General features: G+C 41.0%; 1 protein-coding gene across 1 annotated transcript; it reads left to right on the forward strand.

Annotated features, from left to right (window-relative positions):
- The first annotated feature begins 1092 nt into the window (after positions 1–1092).
- Positions 1093–14207, forward strand: LOC139478138 (protein O-glucosyltransferase 2-like). The gene is made up of 10 exons (XM_071260470.1): positions 1093–1301; positions 3434–3645; positions 4966–5168; positions 5506–5589; positions 5963–6135; positions 8032–8266; positions 10144–10353; positions 11198–11287; positions 12526–12633; positions 14123–14207. Exons 1-10 carry the CDS (start codon positions 1093–1095, stop codon positions 14150–14152), a joined length of 1554 nt encoding a protein of 517 aa, XP_071116571.1. The 3' UTR covers positions 14153–14207.
- The last annotated feature ends 12217 nt before the right edge of the window (positions 14208–26424 follow it).

Genomic DNA, 26424 nt, shown 5'->3' on the forward strand with positions numbered 1-26424 from the left:
ATTACATTATTGAAGGGGTATGCGTTTCATGTTAGAAACCTGTCGTTAAATTTGTTCAAATTGATTTTAATTATCCTATATCCGATATTTTTAATCTAAGTTTAAATTTGATTTTATATCGGCAAATAACGCGATGGTAATCGGTAACAACACAGTTGATTGTGCTGTCAACCGACTTGCATGCTTGAATGAAGGTTGTGTTCCGTCACTGCACATACGGTCGATACTGTGAAACCAAGTCCTCGCTGGAACGTAAAGCTATTTTCACAACTCAGCCCAGTGTCTCAAACAAACTGTTAAGTAACGGTTAAATGATATATCTATGTGTCAGTTTGACCCAAAGGCGTTGTGGAAAGTTGTTGTAAATTACTATTAAAAAAGGGTCAAATCTCTCAATTGAAACTCCGCATGGGGTGTTATACTGCTCGATCTGCGCCTTCCTCAGCTGTGCCAGCACACCACTAACGCAGTTTATGATAGGGTTTGTTTGCTGTTTTTAACGCCGCACTCAGCAATATTCCCGCCATATGGCGGCGGTCTCTACATAATCCCGTGATTCATATCATGAGCATCGATCCACGCAATTGGGATCGATGACATGCATCAACCAAGTCAGCGAGCCAGACCTCCCGATCTCATTAGTCGCTTCTTACGACAAGCATAGTGACCTTTTACGGCAAGCAATATAGCTGAAAAGCTATTCTACCCGGATCTCCACGGGCAATGAATAAAGTGATGATTTAAACCCGATGCAAACACACTGATAATAACTCCGAACAGCCTAACATTACGGTTTATTGACGTTTTCACTCATCTCTGAGATATAGTACAGCCACGGACCTATATAACCTATACAAGTCCGTGGTACAGCCAACCAGCCCTTCCTCAAACACAATCAGAAGCACGACAAGCAGGTGCTTGTTTAAACAGCGCCTGTCCTGTACGGTTCAGCAACTTTCATGAACCAGCCAGCTTCATCACCATCCAGTCGATGCATGGATGCAGGTTGCATGTAGCACATCTGGCTCCTCCTTATCCAAAGTGCCATTTAAACATTACTATCGGTATTCTTGAGTGAACCCTAGATTCAGCATGGTTTCAAGGAAGAGTCAACCTATTTGCTATACCTCCATTCTAATCGGAGTTGCCGTCGCGTGTGCGGTCACCAAAGGGGATGGCGATGGGAAAGAAAGAGAGGTTGCTCCAGACAACTGTTTGATTTGGGGACCTGGCCTGACACCCAGAATTGCTCTACCTGTTCGATATTTCTACATTCAAGCTGTCGATCAGTTTAATCAGAAGTAAGTGTGGACGTTCGTTGTATTTTATAGACTGCAAGCAAGTGTTGCTGTCTACACGCGTCCCTAGCAACCAATCGATCCTCACTGACCTTGGCCTCAAGTAAGAGTAATGGTATGTTTGAACGTAAGGGTGATTTTGCGTCAAACAAATTTCCTTAAATGGAGAGTTACATAAATTACCACATTATACAAACGCCCACGGATGAGTGAATGTTGTTTAACGCCGCAGTCAGCAGTTTGTCAGTGATATGGCGGACTGTAAAATACAGTAAACTACGGTTATAACGAACTCAAAGGGACCACTAATTTTAGTTCGTTATATGCATATATACAGCATAACGATAGCAAATATTTGGGTAAAAAAAGTAGGTTCGTTATATCCGTCAGTTCGTTATAAGCGTGTTCGTTATAAACGTAGTTTACTGTAATAAGTCTGGACCAGAGACACTAACAACAGAAAGCGTGTCGAATGATCCACATTTTGATTCGCAGTCCACAAAGGGGCATCAACATAATCGCATCGAATGTCATGGAATAGTATATTTTCATATGAACATCTATCCCATCAAAGGGATGGGATTATATCGAAAAAATATTTGCTTAATGCTTAAAATAAAAAATTATGCTTTGGAAAGTTGAAAACAGAAAATACACTTAATTATTTAATTACTAAATTATTCATTATTTTATGTCATTTGTGGTAAATGTTCATTATTCTCTGTCACCTGTGACATATATTTCTTTATTTTGTCACCTGTGACATATATTTCTTTATCTTGTCACCTGTGACATATATATCTTTATCTTGTCACCTGTGACATATATTTCTTTATCTTGTCACCTGTGACATATATTTCTTTATCTTGTCACCTGTGACATATATTTCTTTATCTTGTCACCTGTGACATATATATCTTTATCTTGTCACCTGTGACATATATGTCTTTATCTTGTCACCTGTGACATATATTTCTTTATGTTGTCACCTGTGACATATATTTCTTTATCTTGTCACCTGTGACATATATATCTTTATGTTGTCACCTGTGACATGTATTTCTTTATGTTGTCACCTGTGACATATATTTCTTTATGTTGTCACCTGTGACATATATATCTTTATCTTGTCACCTGTGACATATATTTCTTTATCTTGTCACCTGTGACATATATTTCTTTATGTTGTCACCTGTGACATATGTTGTTAGTTATGGTGTCTGTATACGGTGTCATGTTAGGTTTGCAGAAAAATATTTGGCGAGGCGTCAACTATACGGCAACTAAAGAAACCGTAAAGAATTAATTATGCCGAAAAATTTACAATATTTGGTATTTTTGTTGCAGATGTCATGTCAAACTTAAACACTTACAACCGAAGACGTTAAAGACCAAAGGGAGACTACTCTTCAAACCTTGTTGATAATTTAATTGTATATATTCTTAATTAAAGTTTATTGTGTTTATTGACACATGTTCATTATCTTGTGTCACCTGTGACACATGTTCATTATCGTGTGTCACCTGTGACATATGTTCATTATCGTGTGTCACCTGCGACATATGTTCATTATCGTGTGTCACCTGTGACATATGTTCATTATCGTATGTCACCTGCGGCGAAATGTATATCATCTTTTGACCCCTATGTGGATAAGATTCAACACATGGGTATTCCCGATGCAATACCGTAATATTGCTGCAATGTTGCTAAAATTGGCGTTAATCTATACTCATGCCCTTATTAACTCTGTTACAGAATCCGACCTTACACTACTTTATTTTCTAGTGTACAGATGTTGGACCTCTTGTTAACTGAATCGTGATAACACCGTGATACACCTGGAATATTGTTCAACGCGGCGTTAAACTCTTACAACCGAAGACGTTAAAGACCAAAGGGAGACTACTCTTCAAACCAATTGTACAGGTGTTGGACCTCTTGTTAACTGAATCGTGATAACACCATGATATAACTGGAATATTGTTCAACGCGGCGTTAAACTCAATTCATTCACTCACTGAATAGTGTGGTAAAGTTCAAGAAGGAAAGAATAGGACATAGGAAAATATGTTCTTTTCTTTAAAACGTTTAAAATATTCTTTAATACAAACTTTCAATTTTTGTTGTGTAGTTTCACGGAGTCAGTTGGATCACAGGCGTTTAAATTCGGCATCAACTTGTCGGATGGTAGTCGTTTACGGAGTGTTAGAGTGGATGTTATTGACAGACGGGATGGATCGTACATCGCCAGATTCCGTCTCCTCAAGGCGTCAGTGGAAAACGTCATCATCACCGTCATGTACGACGGCAGGCAAGTCGCAGCATCGCCTTATAAATTGATGGGTAAATATGTGTTTATGTTTATTCCCTTTGTTCAGAGTAAACGTAGGCTATTAGTGAGTAATAAAACAAAGTTAGACGTTTACCACTTTGGTGAGCAAGGGTATGTTGAAACATTATCAGGACAAAACGGGATTCAAATCCGTGCTCACTGGCTTCTGGTACGTCTAAGGGACACAACTCTTCACAACGAATTGCGTTGCCTAAGACGACTGGGCAGTATGTTAGCTTTAGACGGCGAAACTATTTATTCCCAGCAACAGAGGACCAGAGATGATAAAATTGCCTGAGACACGTGAGTTCTTAGCCATACCAGGATCCGCTGATAATGGGTTCAAATTTCAGGTCATCCCTGATTATGATCCTTGGTCTGTCAGCACCTTATCCGGGCGTTCAGGTTTCCCTAGAGTGGAAAAAGTCACACATGTCACTTCACCAAACTTTTTACCTTTACATTTAGACTCTTCAAACTTCTTCATTGTACTAACACAAACCTTATTAGTTTAATAGTATTCAATTAAGAATTTCATTTAAGATTCTTAACTTACTTCTTCCAACTGCAATGCCCAGAGAGGGGAGTCTGTTGTTATATGTAAGTGTAACAGACGTACACTGATGCTAACCACCCCTAGTGTGCATGTTCTGTGCGGGTTTCACCGCCGCTAGAGTGCTGGTAGTATACGGCATGTAGCACACCAAGTATGCAGGTAATATAAGGCAAGTAGCACACCAAGTATGCAGGTAATATAAGGAATGTAGCACACCAAGTAGGCAGGTAATATAAGGCATGTAGCACACCAAGAATGCAGGTAATATAAGGCATGTAGCACACCAAGTAGGCAGGTAATATAAGGCATGTAGCACACCAAGTATGCAGGTAATATAAGGAATGTAGCACACCAAGTAGGCAGGTAATATAAGGAATGTAGCACACCAAGTATGCAGGTAATATAAGGCAAGTAGCACACCAAGTATGCAGGTAACACATACACCAAGTGTGATGTAAGAAGCAAAAACTACTAGAAAGGGTACTCACAGAACTATTGCCATGGAACAGTTACAAAACATGATATTGGATAATTGATTTCAGTTTCTGTGTTTCAAAATGTGCATAAAACAAGCTACGAAACATTTCCACATTTCATGTGAAGTCAATGCTACGATTCCGACTGTATCATGAGCATGTGTTTATGAATCAGTATCAAACAGTGATGTCACATTGGGCTCCAAAACCAATGTATATCGTCAAGAAATCAACGCAGGATACAATATCTATGAAATATACAGTAATACATTGTTATGACTCTCTCATGTTTCTACCAGGCCCGATCTATGATGAGCATTGCGACTGTCCACAACCGAACCTCCAGGAATGGTTCTCCACTATGATGTGTCCTGCCACCTACAAGCAGCTGCAGCAGGATCTCAGCATCTTCCAAGACCCACTAGACTTTGATAAGGTGGCAAAGGAAGCCGTGGAACGGTTTTATGGCACCTTTAGCCACTACAAGATCATCGCTAACAAGGCATGTTGGAAACCAATAATAGATAGAACTATGAATCATGTGAAACATTCTTTTGTTTGCAATACTGACAGGCACGGTTCATATATATAAGGAGAACTCTTTGCTGGAATATAGTTCTAACTAAAGCCTTGAAATCTGTTCATGTACCAGTTTACACACTATATGATGCCCATTTCTGGTAGATATTGTTACAAGGATAAATGATTGAATTCATCAAACTGACCTAGCTAATGAATATTTCTAAAATATGTTCTCAGTGAAATAACTTGGTAAAATCACAGGACAATAGCTGTATCCAATTATCGCAATTAATTTACACTTCTTATTTCATTAACAGATATACAGGAAGGATTTCTTTGGTACAAGGCACATTACTGGAGTGTCGTTTATAGACGAAATTCTGCTTTCACTCGCACGTAAAGTAAGACTTTGTTCTAAGTATCTACCCTGATGGTATTTGGTTTATTTTCTAATTTTAACCCGTTTTGTGAACAAAAAACCCTTTGTTCTATTCTTAAAACAATGATCATTTATATGTTTGGAAGAATAGAATGTTTAATATATTTTTAAAAGGTTCATATGAAAGATTCCTTATATGAAGGTACTTATGATTACTGTAGTAACCTGTTCGTTGCAAGGTAGTGGGGAGTTGTTAGGTTTAGTGACACGATTCAGGCTTCGAAAGTCTACGGCAAACCTGATTATGTGACCTTATTTACACCATTTCTAATCGACAGATTCTGCTGTCAGACTACATGTACGATCTAATAACAGCATCATTTCCCCACTCATAGGTAAAGCTGCCAGATGTTGAATTCATCATGAACCTTAGTGATTGGCCTAAGGAGAAAAAAGATATTAAGGACGGACCCATCCCTATTGTCTCCTTTTGTGGATCTGATGACAGCAGAGATATAGTTCTACCGACCTATGAAATGGTTAAATCTACTATATATATGTTAGAAAGGTGAGTAGGGCTGCCCCTATGGTCTAGTGGTAGACTGTCCGCCCGGAGAGGTGAAGGTCCAGGGTCGATCCCCAGACGCGTCATACCAAAAGACGTTAAAAGATGGTACTTGTTGTTACCCTGTCTGGTGCTCGGTATTAAGGGGCTAAAACAAGGACTGGTCGGCTCGGAGTCAGTATACTGTGTCTGAGTGGGGTAATGTGACGTCACATGCGACACAATCCCTTGCTTTCTGTCTGCAGAATGAGTGCATGAGTAAGAATGGCTTTACGCTACTTTTTGCAGTATTCCGGCCCATGAAGATCCGGGGTAGAATAGGTCTTCAGCAACCCATTCTTGCTGAAAGGTGACTATGCTTGTTGTAAGAGGCGACTAACGAGATCAGGTGGTCAGGCTCGCTGACTTGGTTGATGCATGCCATCATATACCAATATTGCGTGGGTCGATGCTCATCACTGGATTGTCTGGTCCAGACTTGATTATTTACAGACCGCCATCTTATAGCTGGAATATTGCTGAGTGCGCGTTAATCAACAAACGAAACCAAAAAGCAATATTCCAGCAATACTATAGCCAGGGACACCAGAAATATCCTATCTGTAGAACATTATGAAGTGATAATAAGTATATACTAGGACCAAACATTTCAAGGCTCCCCTCATTTTGATTTGAAAGGTCCTTCAGAGAGCTTACAGAAATCACACTGTTTCTGAATCGATTTAATGTACGTGTATATCTACATGTATATGTAGTGGTGTAAATAGTAGATGGTTTGTGCATGTGAAAGCAAACATTTGTGGATCAAAAGCAATACTGTAAACAGCTTTATTTCTGCACCGTTAAAATATTGCGAATACCACGCCAAAGACAATACTGCGACGAGATATTTTTGTGAGTTGCTGTGTTGAGATGACCCCTCGCGTACCAAACAATAGACAGCTTCTCTCCGAAGCTAGTTTTTCTGAGTTGGCCGGAAAGTTGACCGGAAGAGATTGCGACCAATTATCAAATACGATAATTGACTCAACTCAGTGTCATGTCATGTCATGTGTGGACAAAATTGCAAAGGACACTGACGCAATCAAGCGAGGTTGGAAGAAGGCATGATTACTGTGAGGTAACAGTGACACTAACTGGTCTGTTTACATTGTCATTTGTGATGTATTGTGTGACCATTCTGCATTCATTTGTGTTTTTAACTTATTGAGTAACTTGTAGTTCTGGTTGATGATTTCAAATTTGATGACGTGTTGCAATGAATAAAGTATGTATGTATTATTTATACTTACTTTTGCGTTTTTAATTTTTGCGATTGAGTCTCGTTCGCAAAACTTGCAATAATAAAACGGTCGCAAAAAATTCCCTGTTTACAGTACTTACTGTTCCCTGAATTCGACCATCCAACCAGCTGAAGATATAAGCATAGGTTTCCAGACAAAATTAAACATTTCTTGTTTTGATTGATTGAGTGATTGGAGAAAAACCAACTTTAACATACCTCCATGTCAGAATGACGAGATCTGATTGGCCCACGTGATCTTGATAAAATACGATGTATCCCGCCTTGGGGGGAATCATTTCTCAGCATCATTTCTAAATCCCTTATACCCCGCCACCAGCAATTCAGCCTGCACGTGCATTTCTGAGAGACAAAATATATCCCTTATACCCTTCCTTATACCCTTCCACAGCTCAGTCTAACAGCTGTTTTCTATCAATTTTGAATATGTTTGAATTATTTTACAATGACATATAACAACATGTCGGTAAGATAAATTCGTTGCAGCGTTTCATTTCAGAGTTTCGTATGAAATGTATGGACTGAAACCTTGAAACCACTTTATTGAAGCCCAGTAGGTCCTGTGCGTCTGAACCTTCTTTCATGTATTCCAACAGACACAACACAGACCAATTCTCTGTCCAAGGCAAGACTGGGCCAGTTTGGGAGGAAAAGACCAACTTGGCCTTCTGGAGAGGGAGGGACAGTCGACAGGAACGTCTGGACTTAGCTGTCATGGCGCAGAAACATCCAGATGTCTTCAACGTGTCTCTGTCACGGATGTCCTTCTTCCCGAAGGATGAGAAGTACGGGAACATATCCAAACACGTCAACTTCTTTGACTTCTTTCAGGTTACTGTTCTTTACTTTATTCAAATCTTGAGCTTATGTATACTTCATCAAACATATGTCATTGCTTTAGTAACTTCTGTCATGCGCTCTGTGTGTGCGCGCGTGTGTGCATGTGTGTGCGTGTGTGTGTGTGAGAGAGAGAGAGAGAGGGAGAGAGTGTGTCTGTGCGTGACTGTGTGTGCGTGTGTGTGTGCTTGTGTGTGTGTGTGTGAGAGAGAGAGAGAGAGAGAGAGAGAGAGAGTGTCTGTGCGTGACTGTGTGTGCGTGTGTGTGTGTCTCTGAGGGTATGTTTGTGTCTCTCTGTGTGTTTTTGTGTGTATGTGTGATTTTTGTTTGTGTGTGTATCTCCGTGTGTGTTTCTCTGTGGGTATGTGTGTGTGTCTCTTTCTCTCTGTTTGTGTGTGTGTCTCTGTGGGTACTAGTATGTGTGTGTGTATGTGTGTTTTTTCTATATGTGTGTGTCTGTGTTTGTGTGTGTGTGTCTCTGTGGGTATGTGTGTGTGTGTGTGTTTTTGTGTTTGTGTGTGTTACTCTGTGTGTTTTTGTGTCCATGTCTGTGTGTTTCGTGTGTGTGTGTGTGTTTGTGATTTTGTCTATGTGTGTATCTCTGTGTGTTTTTGTGTTTGTGTGTGTATGTGTGATTTTTGTTTGTGTGTGTATCTCCGTGTGTGTTTGTGGGTATGTATGTGTGTCTCTTTCTCTCTCTTTGTGTGTGTGTCTCTGTGGGTACTAGTATGTGTGTGTGTCTGTGTGTTTATTGTATATGTGTGTGTCTCTGTTGGTATGTGTGTGTGTGTTTTTGTGTTTGTGTGTGTTACTCTGTGTGTGTGTCTGTGTGTTTTTGTGTCCATGTCTGTGTGTTTTGTGTGTGTGTTGTGTGTTGTGTGTTGACATGGTTAGGGTGAGGGTGTAGGTAGTTGGTTGTTCAAATTCGGGATGTTTAACTTGGTAATTGATAGGTAAAAAAGTCAATATTACGAGCAGTATGGATGCTTGTTAAATCCACTGTTCATTCAACTAAATATATATTGTCAATGTAAGAGAATAACCAGTCTGGCTTATCCACTGGAACAGATTCCTTTTGGTATAAAGGGCAAAAGTACTAATCTAAGAACCAATCTGATCCAATAAATTAGCATGTTGCTGTTTCACGTGATCACCTGATATTAGACCACAAGACATTCACTAGAAATACCACAAAGCTTTTGTTAATGATGGCACCACTGTGAACCATGTGTATACATCTTGAAAGATCATGTGATGGTTTTGGCACAGAATTGCTGTTCAGTAACCTATGATTGTGGACAGAGGAACCTTAAATGGGTCGGATGGTCGATCTCAGTGACCTTTATCATAAGAACAAAACTACATGTCTACATGTAGGATTGTACAGAATTTCACTCAAATATGTGCATGTTAAACAATGTGACCTGACAATGTGATCATGAATTCCCTGTCACTTATATATGCTGTTGTTATTGTCAGCAGCTGGGAAATCCCAGTGACTTCATTGGGAAACAACCCGCTTTTTCAGTCCCTAACACAAATAAGTTCTCTGTCAGAGTTATGATAGGTATTCGAAAATCTATCTTATCTTAACCTTAAGATATCTTATCTTTGAATGTAAGTTGTTAAGATTTATCTTAGCTAAGATCGTTTCGAAAATCTAGGCGCTGGCTGCTTACACCTGGTTGTCACCCTGCGCTGGCAGCATGGGTACATTGCTCACGACAACCACTAGTGTGTCAGGACTATTTACCACCCAACATCATAAAACTGAAATATTGCAGACTGTAGCATCCATTCAAAGAAGATTGAGGCGACCCATGAACCACTCCTTTGTGTACTGACTTATATACATGAGAATATATTTACAGCACAAGTACCAGATCACAATCGACGGCACTGTGGCCGCATTCCGACTGCCTCTTCTTCTAGCCTCAGACTCTGTTGTCCTGAAACAGGACTCCACATATTACGAACACTTCTACCACGCCCTGGAGCCATACGTTCACTATATACCCTTCAAGAGCGATCTCAGTAACCTCTTAGAGCAGATCCAATGGGCGAAGGACCACGATGAAGAGGTAAGGTGGTGTACAGGTACTTATATTGGGACCCATGAAGATCCGGGGTAGAATAGGTCTTCAGCAACCCATGCTTGCCGTGAAAGGCGACTATGCTTGTTGTACGAGGCGACTAGCGGGATCTGGTGGCCATGCTCGCTGACTTGGTTGATGCATGTCATCGATCCCAATTGCGTGAATCGATGCCTCATGATATTAATCACTGGATTTTCTCGTCCATACTCGATTATTAACAGACCACCGTCATATAGCTGGACTATTGCTGAGTGCGGCGTTAAACAACAAACAACAAACGTTTCTTAGCATATTGGCATTATTGCCATCCATATCGATGGACAACTTAAATAATTCTTAAAAATATCAATTATTGGGTTTTTTATCATTGGATTTCAATATATTGAAGATGTATTTATTGTTTTGAGTTACGAATTGTGGAGTAACAAAATTTTTGAAATAACGTACAAATTGTTAAGTTGATGTTATCCGAAATCCTACATCAATACATTACATGTACAAACCCTGATACACAGTTCCCTTCTTAACCAGCATCCGACCCGTGATGATCCGGGGTAGAATATGTTCTTAGCCACCCATGCTTGCCGTAAAACGCAACTTTGCTTGTCAGACGAGGCGACTAATGGGATCGGGTGGTCAGACTCGCTGACTTGGTAGATGCATGCTACCGTATCCCAATATTGCGTGGATCGATGCTCATGATGTCAATCACTGGATTGTCTGGTCCAGACTCGATTATTTACAGACCGCCATATATAGCTGGAACATTGCTGAGTGCGGCGTTAAACAACAAACCAACAAACAATAACCAGTACCCTGTCACTTCCAGGCCAAGGCTATCGGGCGAAGGAGTCAGGACTTCGTGCTGGAGCATCTCACACCAAGCCATCTGTACTGCTATCACGTCAAGGTCTTGCATGTATGTAACTACTTACTTATGTAAGCAACAGAAACAAATAAACCTCATAAATCATTAATATCGTTCCCAATCCAAATCATGGTTTCAAAGAAGGGTCCATTGTTCTTTTACTTTAACCATCCGGAAAGCTGAGTTTCCGGAATAACGCGATTCGGATTGACGAGTTTCGCTATAATTGATAACTTTTTCATCAAATTTAAGTATACTTATTTTATTTTGACCTACGTTGTATTCTTGTTGTTATTCTGTATATTGGTCATCGTCATTCTAACAATACCCCATCCGAAGTCTAGTGTATAGAACCTCTGCCGCGAGAGCGGAAGGCTTGTGGTTCGGTCATCGGCCCCGTCATACTAAAATACGTTAAAAGATGGTACTTATTGTTACCCTGCCTGCTGTTCGGAATTAAGGGGATAAAACAACGACTGAAGGGCTCCGAGTCAGTATACTGTGTCTGAACGGGGTGTTAAACTGCGGTGTGTTATCTTAGTGGGTCAACACTATGAAACCGACGTAAGTCCGGCCTCGGACAGAAAGAAACTTATACGCATGCACGCACGCACGCACGCACACGCATACACTCATGCACGCACGCACACAAACACACGCACGCACACACGCACACACACACACGAACATGCATACACACTCATGCACACACACAAACACGTGCACGTCGCTTTACAAGTGCAATAATCTTGAGCGCAACGTTAAGCCCCATTTCACCTCATCTGTATATTACTCATTGTTTTTTAATAAAGAAAATGAATGAAAACGAAAATGAAAAGTTAGCCCATTGTTCAGATGACGTAATAATATCTATTTGTGATGTCATGAACAATAGTTGACGTCGCTTTAACTATCCAGCCAGCCTCTGGAATCCCTACGAATCGGGAATTTATTAAACTCGGTCATTCTACCATTCCGGTTTATCAAGAGGCATTTGGTTTGCAAAGTGCACATAATGTATTTTAGCCGGAAGGGTGATGGGGTAGCCTAGTGGTTAAAGCGTTCGCTCGTCACGCAGAAGACCCGGGTTCGATTCCCCACATGGGTACAATGTGTGAAGCCCATTTCTGTTGTCCCTCGTCGTGATATTTCTGGAATATTACAAAAGGCGGCATAAACCAATACTCACTATTTTTGGCGGGATGGGAAGAGATTGAGATTTAATACAAGGGGAGAATTCGTCTTTCGTTACTTTTTACACCTTCTCTGTTTTTTTCTATATATTTCAGGAACTTTCCAAACTGTTAAAGAATAAACCGAAATTGGAAGAGGGTTTCGCTTTAGTAACATCCAAGGATCCGATTTCTAAGACCTGTGACTGCAAAGAGTTCGACAAGGTGAGATTATTTCGTAGAGTGAACAAAAATGTAATTCACGAGTACGAGTATGGAGCTAGTAAATCTAGAATTTTGGTTTCAAACCCCCGTTATGTAAATAAAACATTAACATAAAGTGATAGATCAGTCTTTACATGTTCCTCATTAAAATGACCGCCTTGGTGGTTTAGTGGTAGAGCGTTCGCCCGATCCCCGGCCGTAAAAGGATGGTACTTGTTGTTTCCCTGCCTGTCGCTTGCCATTAAGGGAGTTAAGGGTCACTGTGTCTGAGTGGGGTATTCATGTTAAACTGTGGCATGGTATCTCAATGGACAAGCACGATAATTCGGCATCAGTCCGGACTAGAACAAGCAAACACACACGCACGCACGCACGCACGCACGCACGCACGCACACACACACACTCACACACACTTGCATCAAACAAAATGGCGGTGCCCAGTCAAGACGATGTGATCGATAATCAAGATCTATATTGTGTTAAAACGGGTCTTACATCGCGAAGTGCATCAAATCACGTGAACCCCTTGATTAAAAACATGAAAAGATTTGGAAAATAGCTGTTGACAACGAGTTGGCGGTGCACATGCAGTCGACCGAAAACTGCATTACAGTATACGAACAGGATTTCGAATTCGTTGCGCTATTTTGATTGGACTCTGCATAGACTCGTTAGTCCAGCCAAAATGTAACTCCTGGTTAACAGCCTGGTTCGGCAAGGGTGGAAACTGGACTTTTATAGTCAGTTAACTCCCTTGTCCCGGGAAGATGTCATGAAAAGGCTGACATATTGCTGAAAACGGCAACATTCAAGCACGCACTGTAAGCACTAACGAGCAATGTAAGCACTGACGAGCTCAAAACACACAACGTGCAAAATACCTCGGTATGTTGTCCTCTTTACAAACTTTGCTGAGGTTTGATCACGTGAGTTAGATTTACTCCAAACTCGATGGAGGACATCAAGAATGGCTTCACACACTGTACCCAAATATAGAGTCGAACCCAGGTTTTTTAATGCTCTTGTGAATCGATCAGGAAATTAAAGGTGACATGGGGTGGCTTAATGGGTAAAGCGTTGCCTCGTTACACCGAGTAGACCATGGCTCGATTCCCAACATATGCAGAGATCATTAAGTGAGTGAGTGAGTATGCTTTTACGCCGCTTTTAGCAATATTCCAGCAATGTCACGGCGGGGCACACTAGAAATGGGCTTCACACATTGTACCCATGTCGGGAATCGAACCCGGGTCTTCAGCGTGACGAGCGAACGCTTTAACCACTAGGCTACCCGACCGCCCCTCACAGATCATTAAGCACATTATGTCCCCAATCGTGACATGGCTGGAATATTGCTAAAAGCGGAGAAAAACCCAAGTCACTCACTCTCTCTCTCACTCACTGAAACATGTTTCGATTGTTTTTGCCACTGATAAATAATCTACCGATTTGAAGAAAATTAGTTCCAGACCCGCTTTGTTCTTTCAGGCACAGGAACAGTCTCATACAGAATTATAAAGTGGGTCTCTGGGGCCCTCGATATGAAGTACGGGGCCCTCGAGATGAAGCACGGGGCCCGCGAGAGGAAGTACGGGGCCCTAAGGGCCAACACTTAGTGTCTTTAGTTGCCGTATACGGTGTCATATTAGGTTAGCATATAAAACATTGGGCTCGGCGTCAGCGGTATACGGTGTCATATTAGGCTGACGCAGAGCCTAATATTATTTATGCTAACCTAATATGACACCGTATACGACAACTAAAGACACCATAACGAATTTATTATGTCGAAAAGTTTACATTTTCTGGTATCCACATCAGACACTTTGCCTTTTATCAGAGATTTCCTCATCGGTGCTACCATCAAAGCGTTTGACAGCCATTGCTGATGTCAAAGGGAGGCCACTCTTCAAACCTTAGAGGCCAAACCTTGTTGAAAATTTTATCTATATCAATAAAGTTACGAACGTGATCTAAAAAAAGATTAATGTCCTTGCACATCACAAGTAATGATAGTAAAACACTAAACAGTGTAAAAAAGCATTTCCATGTGAAATATGTGAGGTGGGGGTTGCAAACACCAAGATAGCTGTTACTGACGGTATACGGTCTCATATTAGGTCAGTATCAGCCATCTTGGATATTTACTGACGGTATAGACCTTTTTCACACTTTGCAACTCCTGGTTTGAAAGCGAGGCGTGGGGAGCATCGCTGCTCGTGCAGGTCGATTCAACACACATGAAGTAATGGCTCACTGCGCGGTCCCATTCTGTGCGATCGATCGGAGAAAAGCAGTTTCTTCGGATTTGTCTTTTTTTAATTTTCCTAAAGACACGCATCTCAGGAGGAAATGGATCGCAGCCATACGTCGAGATGTGAGCAACTCCTTCCAGGTAAGCAGCCTGTCACAGGAACTCGATGATATCCTCTGTAACAACATATATACATGTACGTATAGAGAAAAACAATCACACCCCTCTACATAGCCTGCAACCTCGGGGCATCGCGGTACTTGTCATGTACGCTAAACGGAACAAAATACACTCACTAACCTTTATGTTCTCTATATCAGGTGTCATTTATTTTATCTAACAAGGCATGTTTTACTGATAAAAGTTCATTATTTACATTAGTAGCTCCGGGTGAAAGCCGGGCCTCGTGCTCAGTTTGACAAGGGAGATAACTCCATCGTATCGCGGTACAGAGAAAAGTTGTGTATGGAGGTCCGAATTGGACAATAAGAGGACATAATTCTACGAACCACTTAGTATGATCATGCCAGATATCAGTGATTTGTCCAGACAAGTGCAAAGGAATGCACAAGTAAAATTCTAAATGTGTAATCAGTAATAGGTATTCAATGCATATTTGCCGAAAAGTAAGAGAAAAATATTTTAAAAATCAACAACAAAATATCAGAAATGATATACTAAGATTGTTTTTAAAAAAGATTGGATGACAATAATTTTTCACAAAATGGAAAAATGTTTGATGGACTCCTAGTATGCCCAAAGTATGTATTTTTCTTTTGGCTACAAGTGAAGAACGTATTTCTAAGTTTGGCATTATGGCCCTTATGATCTCCCAATAGATTCTGAGCATAGAGCGGTTACCTTACCGTTACCTTATTTTGCTCCCTTCACATACACGGATTTTTCTTACGAGTCCTTAAGGATCGCACAAATTCACGGATCCTTACGATTTGGCCACTTTTACGACCGATTTAAGGATTGTTACGAGTTATTACGAGCTATAAACGGTTTATTACGGATTATTACGAGTTATTACGATGTATTTACGGCAAAATTCCACGAGTTGTTACTAGTTGTCACGGATAACTCCGAGCAACTTCCGGGCATTTCACGAGCTTTTTACGGATTGTTACGAGTATATTACGGAATGTTACTATTCATCGAAGCTTTTACGTGTTAGTTACGACCTGTTTACGTGTTGTTACGAATCGTTACGAGTGAGTTACGAATACTTACGAGTCCTTACGATTTTGTGCCAAAAGATATATAGATCCTGCAAATCTCAATGTATCATCATTCGACAACTGACATCCAGAGAGACAACATGGCATATGAGAGAAACAGATTGCAGTTATATCAACAATTTCTACAATTGCTCCTTCAACTAGCCCAGAAGGAAGAGAACGAGGCCCGGCAGCTACCAGATATTCCTGGACCGATATTGTAGAGTAGATATGCAGAGATGTGACTTCTATGACTTCTTAATACAACTGAAAATGAAGTGTTCGATTTTGTAGCTTTTATACCTTTTCCCAAATCGTAAACAATACGAAAGAATACGTAAAATATACGTATCTATTCGTAAAGTAATCGCAACTACACGTAAAGTGCTCATAATAACTCGTGGGAGTAGTGCACTTTACCGGGCGCACTTTTTCAAATCCAATTAGCGCTGTGGGGCTCGAACGCGCTTCATTAGCACTCAATTAACACACATGCTTAATTCAGTAATCAATGAATTGGGCATGTGTGTGACGTCACGGTCCGCTCTCCCATTCATCTTTTCTTGAAACCACACCCGCCATTGTTTATGTCAACATGACCGACCAATCGAATTAACCGGATTAACGCTTGAAAAGGTAAGAATTTATGGCTAACCCTTGCCCAAAGCAAGCTAACCCTAAGGACCGAAAAGGGGTGTTGGATCGTAAAGATGTGTAAGTTTCCCTAAGACCGAAAACGGGTGTTGGATCGTTAAGCGAGAGTCACCGGAGCGTGAGACACTGTAACGGTATAGCGAGACAGCGGTTGCACTATAGTAATTGAGTGGATGGCAGAGCTCGGGCTGTGCCCGGTAAACTGCATTGTTGCCCTTTTGCAATTTGGTTTACCCAAGTTTCAACAAAACCGGGTCCTATGACCGGGACACAGTTTAAATTTTTGGTCCACACAGTCTTCACGCTCAAATTGGTGGAAGCCATTTCGTTACTGTTTCCTTTACACGGAAGCACTCAATGCTCCCCAAGCCTCGTTTTCGATACAAGATGGCGAAAGTGTGAAAAAGCTCATATATATTATACGGTCTCATGTGGAGTCAGTAGTAATTATGCTCTCTGATTGGTCAGTCTCACTTTGAGGCATAATAATCCCCGGTATGGTACCCTTTACAAGCATGGTGAAGATGTCGTGACTCACGGAACTGAAACTAGTCACATGCCTATGGGAGACAACTCTGGTGTGTTTTTAGTTCTTGCCAGGTGTGCTTCTTCTAATATACTGAACCGCAAAAGAAACGTCACCCCAAGTAACATTGCATGAAAAGTTGTCATTTAAATATCTGGATATTTTTTGTCAAAGTTTTTAAAATTTAACATTACCTTGTCCGAAAAAATGAATTTTGATGATAAAAAACCCCAAAGTAGATGACAATAAAACCGATCGCCCAAACGCATCACGGCAGCGGCCATGGTAACCCGATGCACGTGAGTTCCGTGCAAGTTGAAATGCACATGCGTTCCCCCATTTTACGCCTATTAAGATCCACCCAGATCGGATAACGTTCATTCGTTATTGAATTGCTACCACATGCCAAGATTGACAAGAAATCAGCGACACCAAGCCTTTGGACGATTGCAAGCTGGACAAACTGCCCGGCAAGTAGCCAATGCATTTCAAGTCAACGTAAGGACCATATACAGGCTCCAGCAACGGTACCAGACCACCAACACAACAGATGACCGACCACGTAGTGGAAGACCAAGGATCACCACCCGACGTCAAGATCGTCAGATTGTGTGACAGCATCTTCAAGATCGCTTTATTACTGCTGCGGAAACTGCTCGACAGACCATGGGGACACACCAGCGACAAATTAGTGCGGACACCGTGCGTCGACGATTGACGAGCAGACACCTCCACTGTCACAGGCTACACCGAGGACCCATTCTGACACCACGTCATCGCCGGGACCGTCTTCAGTGGGCAACACAGCACCATCATTGGCGCCACCAGCAGTGGAGAAGAGTCCTATTCTCAGACGAGAGCCGTTACTGTCGCCGCAACCACGAGTTTCAGCATGATAACGCCCGTGCCCACACTGCGAGAGCAACAAGAGACTACCTACAGCAGAATAGCATCAGAACCATGTTGTGGCCTGCCCTCAGACCCGATTTAAATCCCATTGAGCATCTGTGGGACGAGATTCAAAGACGGCTGAATGACGTCCGACCAAGGTCGACAACTGCAGCTGAACTGCATCAGGCGTTCCTCGGAGTGCCGGCTCAAGTGCTTATAGCCTTCATCAACCGCCTCATCCATCCATGTATCGACGTTGCACGGCAGTCATCAATGCACATGGCGGACACACGAGATTCTGACTTGTGATGTCATTTTCCCAGAGACTATTGTGTTTCACTATAAGAACATTTGACACTTTAATTTCAACCTTGATGATCAGTTTTGCCATATTTCATCTTTTTAATATCTCTCAAAGTATGTTTACAGTGTTTGGACAAATAAGGTTTCTCATATATCTATGCATGGTGACGTTTCTTTTGCGGTTCAGTATATTATCCCCATTTGTTATGCTCCATTGGATTGAATGTATGCGGTGTACTAAGGGTGATGTCCGGCAGCCGGCAAACAGTTAATCCCCACCATGTGTGTTTAAGACGAGGGGTCGTTTCAAATATGTCTATATTTATTCGATATATAATATGATTTCTGTACATACATTCACAAACCAACAAGACGCGACACTGGGTCATGGTACTGGTATTTGGATTTCTGATTTGTAGTCAGAAGTCGCTTCTCTCTTCCAAGAGCGTGTTCCAAATTCAGATACCGCCTCTTTTTTGGCGCATCAAACTACCAGACTGCAGCTGCATGATTACAATCTCATTACTGTCCTGCTGGGCGATTTCACTGCTAAGACAAAAGGTGCCAGACAAGTAGGATGCCCCCCTAAGTGTGTTTATTGCTGTGTAAAGGACCTGGGCAAAAAGGACAGTTTGGGTAAGATGCAGTTATGAAGTTATCGATTTGCGAAATGATGCTAGTGCCACTTCACACTGTCATAGTTTAGTCTTCACCTGGAAGAAAACATTTTAACTGGTTTTTTTTATATAAAATGATTCGAAATGTGTTTTGTGAGCCATTTCGACCGATGTTTGTGCCTCATTTTTCGTGTTATGAAATCAAGATAATATTCTTTTATCGTTCACATTTTATGATGGTCAATTTATAGTCAATTAATTGCAAGTGATTCTATGGTATTTGATTGGCTGACTTAGATGTTGTTTTCGCTTTTTTGGTTCCACAAACTGAAAAAGATTAGGCCACGCCAACTAATGGACTTCTGTTTCCTGATTTGGCGGGGCTTGTGTTGTATTAATGCCCTGTACGATGTCACTGATTTCGTATCGTTGTCTACAGTTTTTTTGTGTGTGTTAATGAATAAATAAGCAGTCTGTGGAGTTGTTTCTTTAAAATAAGATTTGACTTGAAATTATTTTCTTTGCGTGTACATGGCCTTGCGGATTTACACAGCATCCAATGTTCTTTGGGGGAGGTCTGCGGTAAGGCTGTTACAACACGTGCAACATGTGGTCTGGCAGCAACCTGCTGCAACGTGACGTTACGCCCCTTCATTGGCACAAAGGGTAGAATAGGATCTCGAACGATGTCGTCCCTGTAGCGTACGCCAACGCTTGTCGATTTTATTTTTTTATTTATTCTAAAATTATTATTTAACAATGAATACACAAGTACTTAAATGTGTCTCAAAAGCCTAATAAGACTGGATGTACAAGCTTTTGTAATGAACACCTCTCTCTCTCTCTCTCTCTCTCTCTCTCTCTCTCTCTCTCTCTCTCTCTCTCTCTCTCTCTCTCTGTGTGTGTGTCTCTCTCTCTCTCTGAGCCATTGCTGTCAGTTACACAGGGATTTACTGGAGGCAGATCCCACCAGGTTCCTCTGGCATTTTCTGGCAGAGATGTAATAGAGGTAGAGGTTTCGTAAGAATTATCGAACAATAGTTATTATTGTTAATAAGTAGTAGGTGAGGAGGGAGAAGTGGTATTACTGCCATTATGACGTCATGGTAGTTACGAGACTACTTGGCGACAAGACCCGTGAAGATCCGGGATAGAATCGATCTTCAGCAACCCATGCTTGACGTAACAGGCGACTATGCTTGTCGTAAGAGGCGACTAAAACGGGAATCGGGTGGTCATGTTAGCTGATTTGGTTGATGCATGTCATCGATCCCAATTGCGTGGATCGGTGCTCATGGTGTCAATCACTGGGTTGTCTGGTCCAGACTCGATTATTTACATCATATCGCTGGATTATTTCTGAGTGCGGCGTTAAAAAACAAACAAACAAAACAAAAAAAATTTGGCGTCAACTAATTGTGTGATTGACAGTGAAGAGGACATCTGTTGAAAATCTAAAAAAACATCAGTGTGATTAAGGCCAAAATACAGGATTTATGGCAGAGATGTAATAGAGGTAGTATTCTTAGAATTATAAACAATGATTACTATTGTACTTTCTAGAGATAGTGTCACGAACCTGTGCTTTAGGTTCATCATATGCAGGCAAGCTGTTACGGCTATGGCTGAGAGCCATCTCGTCACATTCTGTGCAGGGCCGGTGGCTGATACTTCAAGCTACCACGAAGGGAGACGCCAAGCGACTCACCAATCTCCGCTCTATTTAAGGTAAGATTCAATTATGTTTATAGTTAAACTGTTCTTGCGATCCACATATTATACGATCGTCTCCATGGTCTAGTGGTAGAGCGTTTCCCCGGAGAGCGAAAGGTCGGGTGTTCGATCCCCGGCCGCGGCATACCAAAAGACGCTAAAAGATGGTCCTTGGTATTTCCCTGCCTGACGCGGGGGTTAAAATGACAAGTCGGCTCGGAGTCATACTGTGTCTAAGTTGAGTGTTCAAGTTAAACTGCGGCATGATATTTAAGCGGGATAACACTAAAAAATCGGACGAGTACAAGCAACCACACACACATACACACGCTATATAAGTGCAATAATCTTGGGCACGATATTAAACCCCATGATGTGCTTCCAAGCGGTGTATAAGGGAATATTCTGCCTCTCCGAAATAACAATAGACCGCATAGCTGTCAACCCCTGGATGTCTAAATGCGTGAGAAGCCAAGGTGCAGGGTCCAGGGCTAATTTTAAGCCCCCCCCCCCCCCCCCCCCCCCCCACACACACACACACACACACCCGAGAAAACTGGTTTAGAATGATTTTCAGACCATTTAAATGGCCTTAGAGAGCATGTATTCTGAAAAATTATATTTTTATCTACATTTTAATGAATGCGTGAGAATTTCCCAACCTTCCGTGTGAGCGTGACATAGGTGATAAATGTGTGAGACTCACGCGAGATGCGTGAGTTGACAGGTATGAGACCGGTACTTATTTTCATACAGTATGACTGTTAACATTTACTTTCATGACATTGTATCTTTACTAATGAATTTACATACACAAAATGTATTGTGCATACTGTATAAATAAAATACCAGATATTTCACAGATTACATCTACAATATTAGGTAGCTGACACATTTTACAAAATGGCATGATTTGAAAACAAATAGATACATGTTGTTGTTGTTGCATTAAGTGTCTAAGAGGTCGCCTTCGGTGTTCACATAATTTCGGTTTTTGCATTGATATGATTTCTATTTTCTTATATTGATGTGGTTTCATTTTAATCCTTGGCTGCTCTGTTTATATACGTTCGAGCAGCTGTCCATCTCTCAGAAATAGAGTTAGTTTGGCCTTCGCTATTGCATATCTTGGCTTTAGGAGATCTATGACAGATAGCGGATCTAACTGAAATTCTTGTTTTAACCTAGCTCGGGCTGGGGCATGGTCTTGACATTCAGTAACAGGTGGTCAATGGTTTCAGCCCGATTGCAAGATGAACAAACCTTGTCATAGTGCTTTTTGTGACCAAGTCTGAGGCGTGAGATAGCAGTTTCAATTTTCCTTTCATTTGAGTATGAGTTTGGCTTTTGTTGGACCTTGGGTTGAATTTTGTATAGCCATCTGCCGATCTTACTTGCGTCCCATTGGACTTGCCATCTTTTTGCTATGGAGGCTTTGATTTTGCTTTTTATCTCTAGTTTACTTTTCTAGATACATGTACTTCACTTCGAGAATAAGGACTCTAAGGGTCTCATCATCTTTGTATGTTTTAAGGTAATAGACATTGTGACGTGGCAAACAAGATCACGCCAATGCCCAAAACGGCAGCAAGCAAAGCGACCTCACAACAAACAAATTAACTAAACATGTCATACCTTTGCTTTGATAAGTAATCAAAACATTTCCAGGTGACAGGTGTTCACTCAAAATTCAACTGTCAAATGTTCTCTTCAGCTTCTAAGCTTTTGAGCTTACTAGCGTTCACTCCACAGGATCAGACAAAAAATCCCCAAGCCCGAGTTTCAGTTTTCAGCGCATTTAAGACACTGAGTAATTAATGTCAGGATAAAAAAATCCCTCACTAAAGCCATCTGGGATATAAGTATGTGAACTCATTCGAAGTCACACCAGGCCTTAACAGGAGAAATGCCACTTAAACTACGTAGGGAACAACTTACCCTAAACATCTGGGCCGCGTCCCAATCAAACCCACTAATCGAAAACTTAATAAAACAAAATATTAGCCCTAGAAACCAAGCCCTAGCCCGGAAACATCCACTACTTACTCCAATTTCCCAAAGAATAACCAATTACCTAAACGAACTCAAAATAAATAATCTTAAACAAAACAATAAATCATCCAATATCTTCACTCCAAAACTTAAAATACCAAAAATAGACACAACACTAGCCGATACACTAAATAAACAGACCGATCCTAACATCGCTAAAACCACCACACTAGCATACATACATGAAAATTGGCCAAATTGGTGTCACATATACACAGACGGATCCTCAGATCCGATCTCAAAACACACAGGTTTCGGAGTCCACATCGCACAACCAACCAAAGACACACAATCTTACCGACTCCCAAATAACCAATCCATATTCACGGCCGAACTAATGGGCATGGCCTCAGCACTACACAATCAGCAATTTAAAAAACACCAAAAAATCCTCATCCTAACCGACTCCCTCAGTGGACTACAAGCCCTCAAAAATAAAAACACTAAAAACCGCCCCAAACTAATAAATCAAATACTCAATAGCTCAAACAACTTAACTAAGGTAGGTAAACAAATAGAGTTCATTTGGAACCCCGCCCACGTAGGAATCTTTGGAAATGAAAAGGCAGATAAAGCAGCAAAATTATCCCTTAAACTCCCAGAAATATGCTTAAACTTACCCAACTCAAAATCAGAAATCAAAAGTGTCACTAAACAAAAAATGAACAAAAAATGGCAAAATATATACCAAAACTCAAATAGCCAAATCAGGAAAGTACTCAAAAAAAACCTAAATAAACCCAAAATACTACACCCATCCATAAAAATCGACAGAATAATTACCAAACTACAAACAGGCCACACCAAACTAAATAATCACCGTAAAATAGCTAAACTACACACAACAGGAAACTGCCCACATTGCAAACAACAAGAAACACCAGAACACGTACTCATTCACTGCACACACTACCAAACACACCGAACAACACTACAGACCACCCTAAATCTTAAAACCGGACTTACACTAGAATCAATCCTAAATCCACAAAATAAATTAGAAAAATTCAAAGCCTTAGGCATATACCTAATAAAAACAGGACTAATTAGTCGCATTTAAACCCCAAATAAAATATTAAAACCAAAACTACCTTATTTGATAACCACCCAACACACACAGCTCCCTTAGTTCGTCCCCCACCCACTCTTGGCATTCTTTCCAAATCTCAAAATTTCAAGATTACTATATAAGTAACCCCTAAAGTCCCCTCCTAGGTTGCACAAACTCACTTTTCCCCTTTTTGGAAACACATTAAATGGCCTGGCCGGGCCCGTGTGCGACATACGCTTGCAGTCGGAAAGCGCACGTTAAATCTCCAATATAAGTAAGTAAGTAAGAAGTCACAATTGCGATTAATATTCAGCCTCCAGAAAGTCACTACAAAGGGTTACACCCTCCCTGGACTTTACAAACTCCCAAAGTTGACACTGCTTTAACATCAGAAGTCACTAAAAGAGAAAACCCAACCCTACTACGATCCATATCCACAGCTCCAAACCCCAAGCACGTTCAGTTCGCTTGCCTGATGGTCAGTCAGTATTCACGGCAGTCAACAATATTCTATACGAATATACAAAACTATCGGACCAAGGGCAACAGGTGGAGCTGTGTTGGATACCCTGTCACATAGATATTCATGGAAATGAAAAAGCAGACTCACTAGCGAAGCTAGCTCTAGACAAAGCGAATATACAGCCTATTCCCTTTAGTAAACTAGAGATAAAAAGCAAAATCAAAGCCTCCATAGCAAAAAGATGGCAAGCCCAATGGGACGCAAGTAAGATCGGCAGATGGCTATACAAAATTCAACCCAAGGTCCAACGAAAGCCAAACTCATACTCAAATGAAAGGAAAATTGAAATTACTATCTCACGCCTCAGACTTGGTCACAAAAAGCACTATGACAAGGTTTGCAATCAATGAGGCTGAAACCAATGCTCACATGTTACTAGAATGTCAAGACTATGCCCAGCCCGGGCTAGGTTAAAACAAGAATTTCATTTAGGTCCGCTATCTGTCATCGATCTCCTAAAGCCAAGAGATGCAATAGCGAAGGCCAAACTAACTCTATTTCTGAGAGATGGACAGCTGCTCGAACGTATATAAACAGAGCAGCCAAGGATAAAAATGAAATCATGTCAATATAAGAAAATAGAAATCATATCGATGCAAAAACAGAAATTATGTGAACACCGAACTCACAATAGATATGTGTATCCTTCTCACACACAGGAGTCCCAAAGAGGGACAGGTCAGCCGAAATTGCCTAGGCAGAAGGCGACCTCTTAAACACTTAATGCAACAATACAAGGATAGAAAGAAAAATTGCTTTAACCTAGCCCGGGCTGGGGCATGGTCTTGACATTCTAGTAACACGTTGTCAATGGTTTCAGCCTGATTGCAAGATGAACAAACCTTGTCATAGTGCTTTTTGTGTCCAAGTTTCATCTGCATACATTGATCATACCAAGCGTGTTGTCGATTACAGAAGAAGAGAAGAAGAAGAAAAATGGTTTATTTAAGTGTCCAGCGGTGTATACATAAAATTACATCAATTTATACAGGAAGTAAAATAATTGCTGTCAGTGACAAGGTCAGGTCACACGCCACTGCAGCTTAATTCAATTAACACGTCGATATAACCGACAGAACAGATGGCAAATCCAAAATTGATTGTTAAACTGTGTGGTGAAACGGGATTAGCAGTGTATATATGCGGCTGAAAACGGTTATGTGCAGGACGCCATCATGTAGCTGGAATATTGCTCAGCGCGGCGTTAAACAAACAAGCATACATGCAAACAAACAAACTATGTTTAAATAAAGAATCTGTATTAAGGTTCCTCTTCATCTTGTCGTCAAGTCACAGTTTTTTCCAACACAATAAAATAAGATACTATTAGGCTTTACCCCACATAAACCCCTAAGGGGTATGTCACGTGGGGATACCTCGGTTTGCCGGCACCTATAGATCTTGGTTAAAAATTACCCAACCCTCACTGACAAGTATACAATAGGGGGATTATGAGGATTAAAAAGGGATTTAAAAGAGGGCAACATGGCTTTCGTTATTTTATTTCTCATGTACATACAGCATACATTATAAATCATACATGTGTTCATACATACAAAATATATAAACTTAAATCAGAAATTAAATTAATTATTTACACTTCACACACAACTCACAAACCAATAAATCTTGCCACAGAATCAGCATATTCTGTTGGTGACTGCCAACTACTGCAACTCCCGGAGGTCATTCGAAAACATCGTCCCGACCGAGTATGGCGAAAACACGAAACAAACAACCCCCGCCAAACCAGCTACCTCGCCACCTCAAAACACCAAAAAACGCAAACTCGACACATCCACTCCACCTCCATCGCCCACACCCTCCCCGGCCGCCTTCCTCACCACCTTCGCCCTCTACTTCTTCTCAGCAGGCTCAGGCACCACTGTCTAACTAGAACTTTCGACAGATAAGATAGGACTTTGGTTTAAAAGAGAAAAAATAAATAACAACAATATTAAAAAAAGCCAACAAAGGATACCA

The sequence above is a fragment of the Haliotis cracherodii genome, unplaced genomic scaffold (genome assembly GCF_022045235.1).
Source record: "Haliotis cracherodii isolate W230 unplaced genomic scaffold, xgHalCrac1.p SCAF_39, whole genome shotgun sequence".
NCBI classification, from domain to species: domain Eukaryota; kingdom Metazoa; phylum Mollusca; class Gastropoda; order Lepetellida; family Haliotidae; genus Haliotis; species Haliotis cracherodii.

What these genes read in the sequence shown, in the direction of transcription:
- LOC139478138 (XM_071260470.1), top strand. Translation starts at nt 1,093, where the DNA reads ATGGTTTCAAGGAAGAGTCAACCTATTTGCTATACCTCCATTCTAATC. An exon ending in ACTATATATATGTTAGAAAG is followed by an intron (nt 6,136 to 8,031) that starts GTGAGTAGGGCT and finishes GTATTCCAACAG; the next exon opens with ACACAACACAGACCAATTCT. An exon ending in ACTTCTTTGACTTCTTTCAG is followed by an intron (nt 8,267 to 10,143) that starts GTTACTGTTCTT and finishes ATATATTTACAG; the next exon opens with CACAAGTACCAGATCACAAT.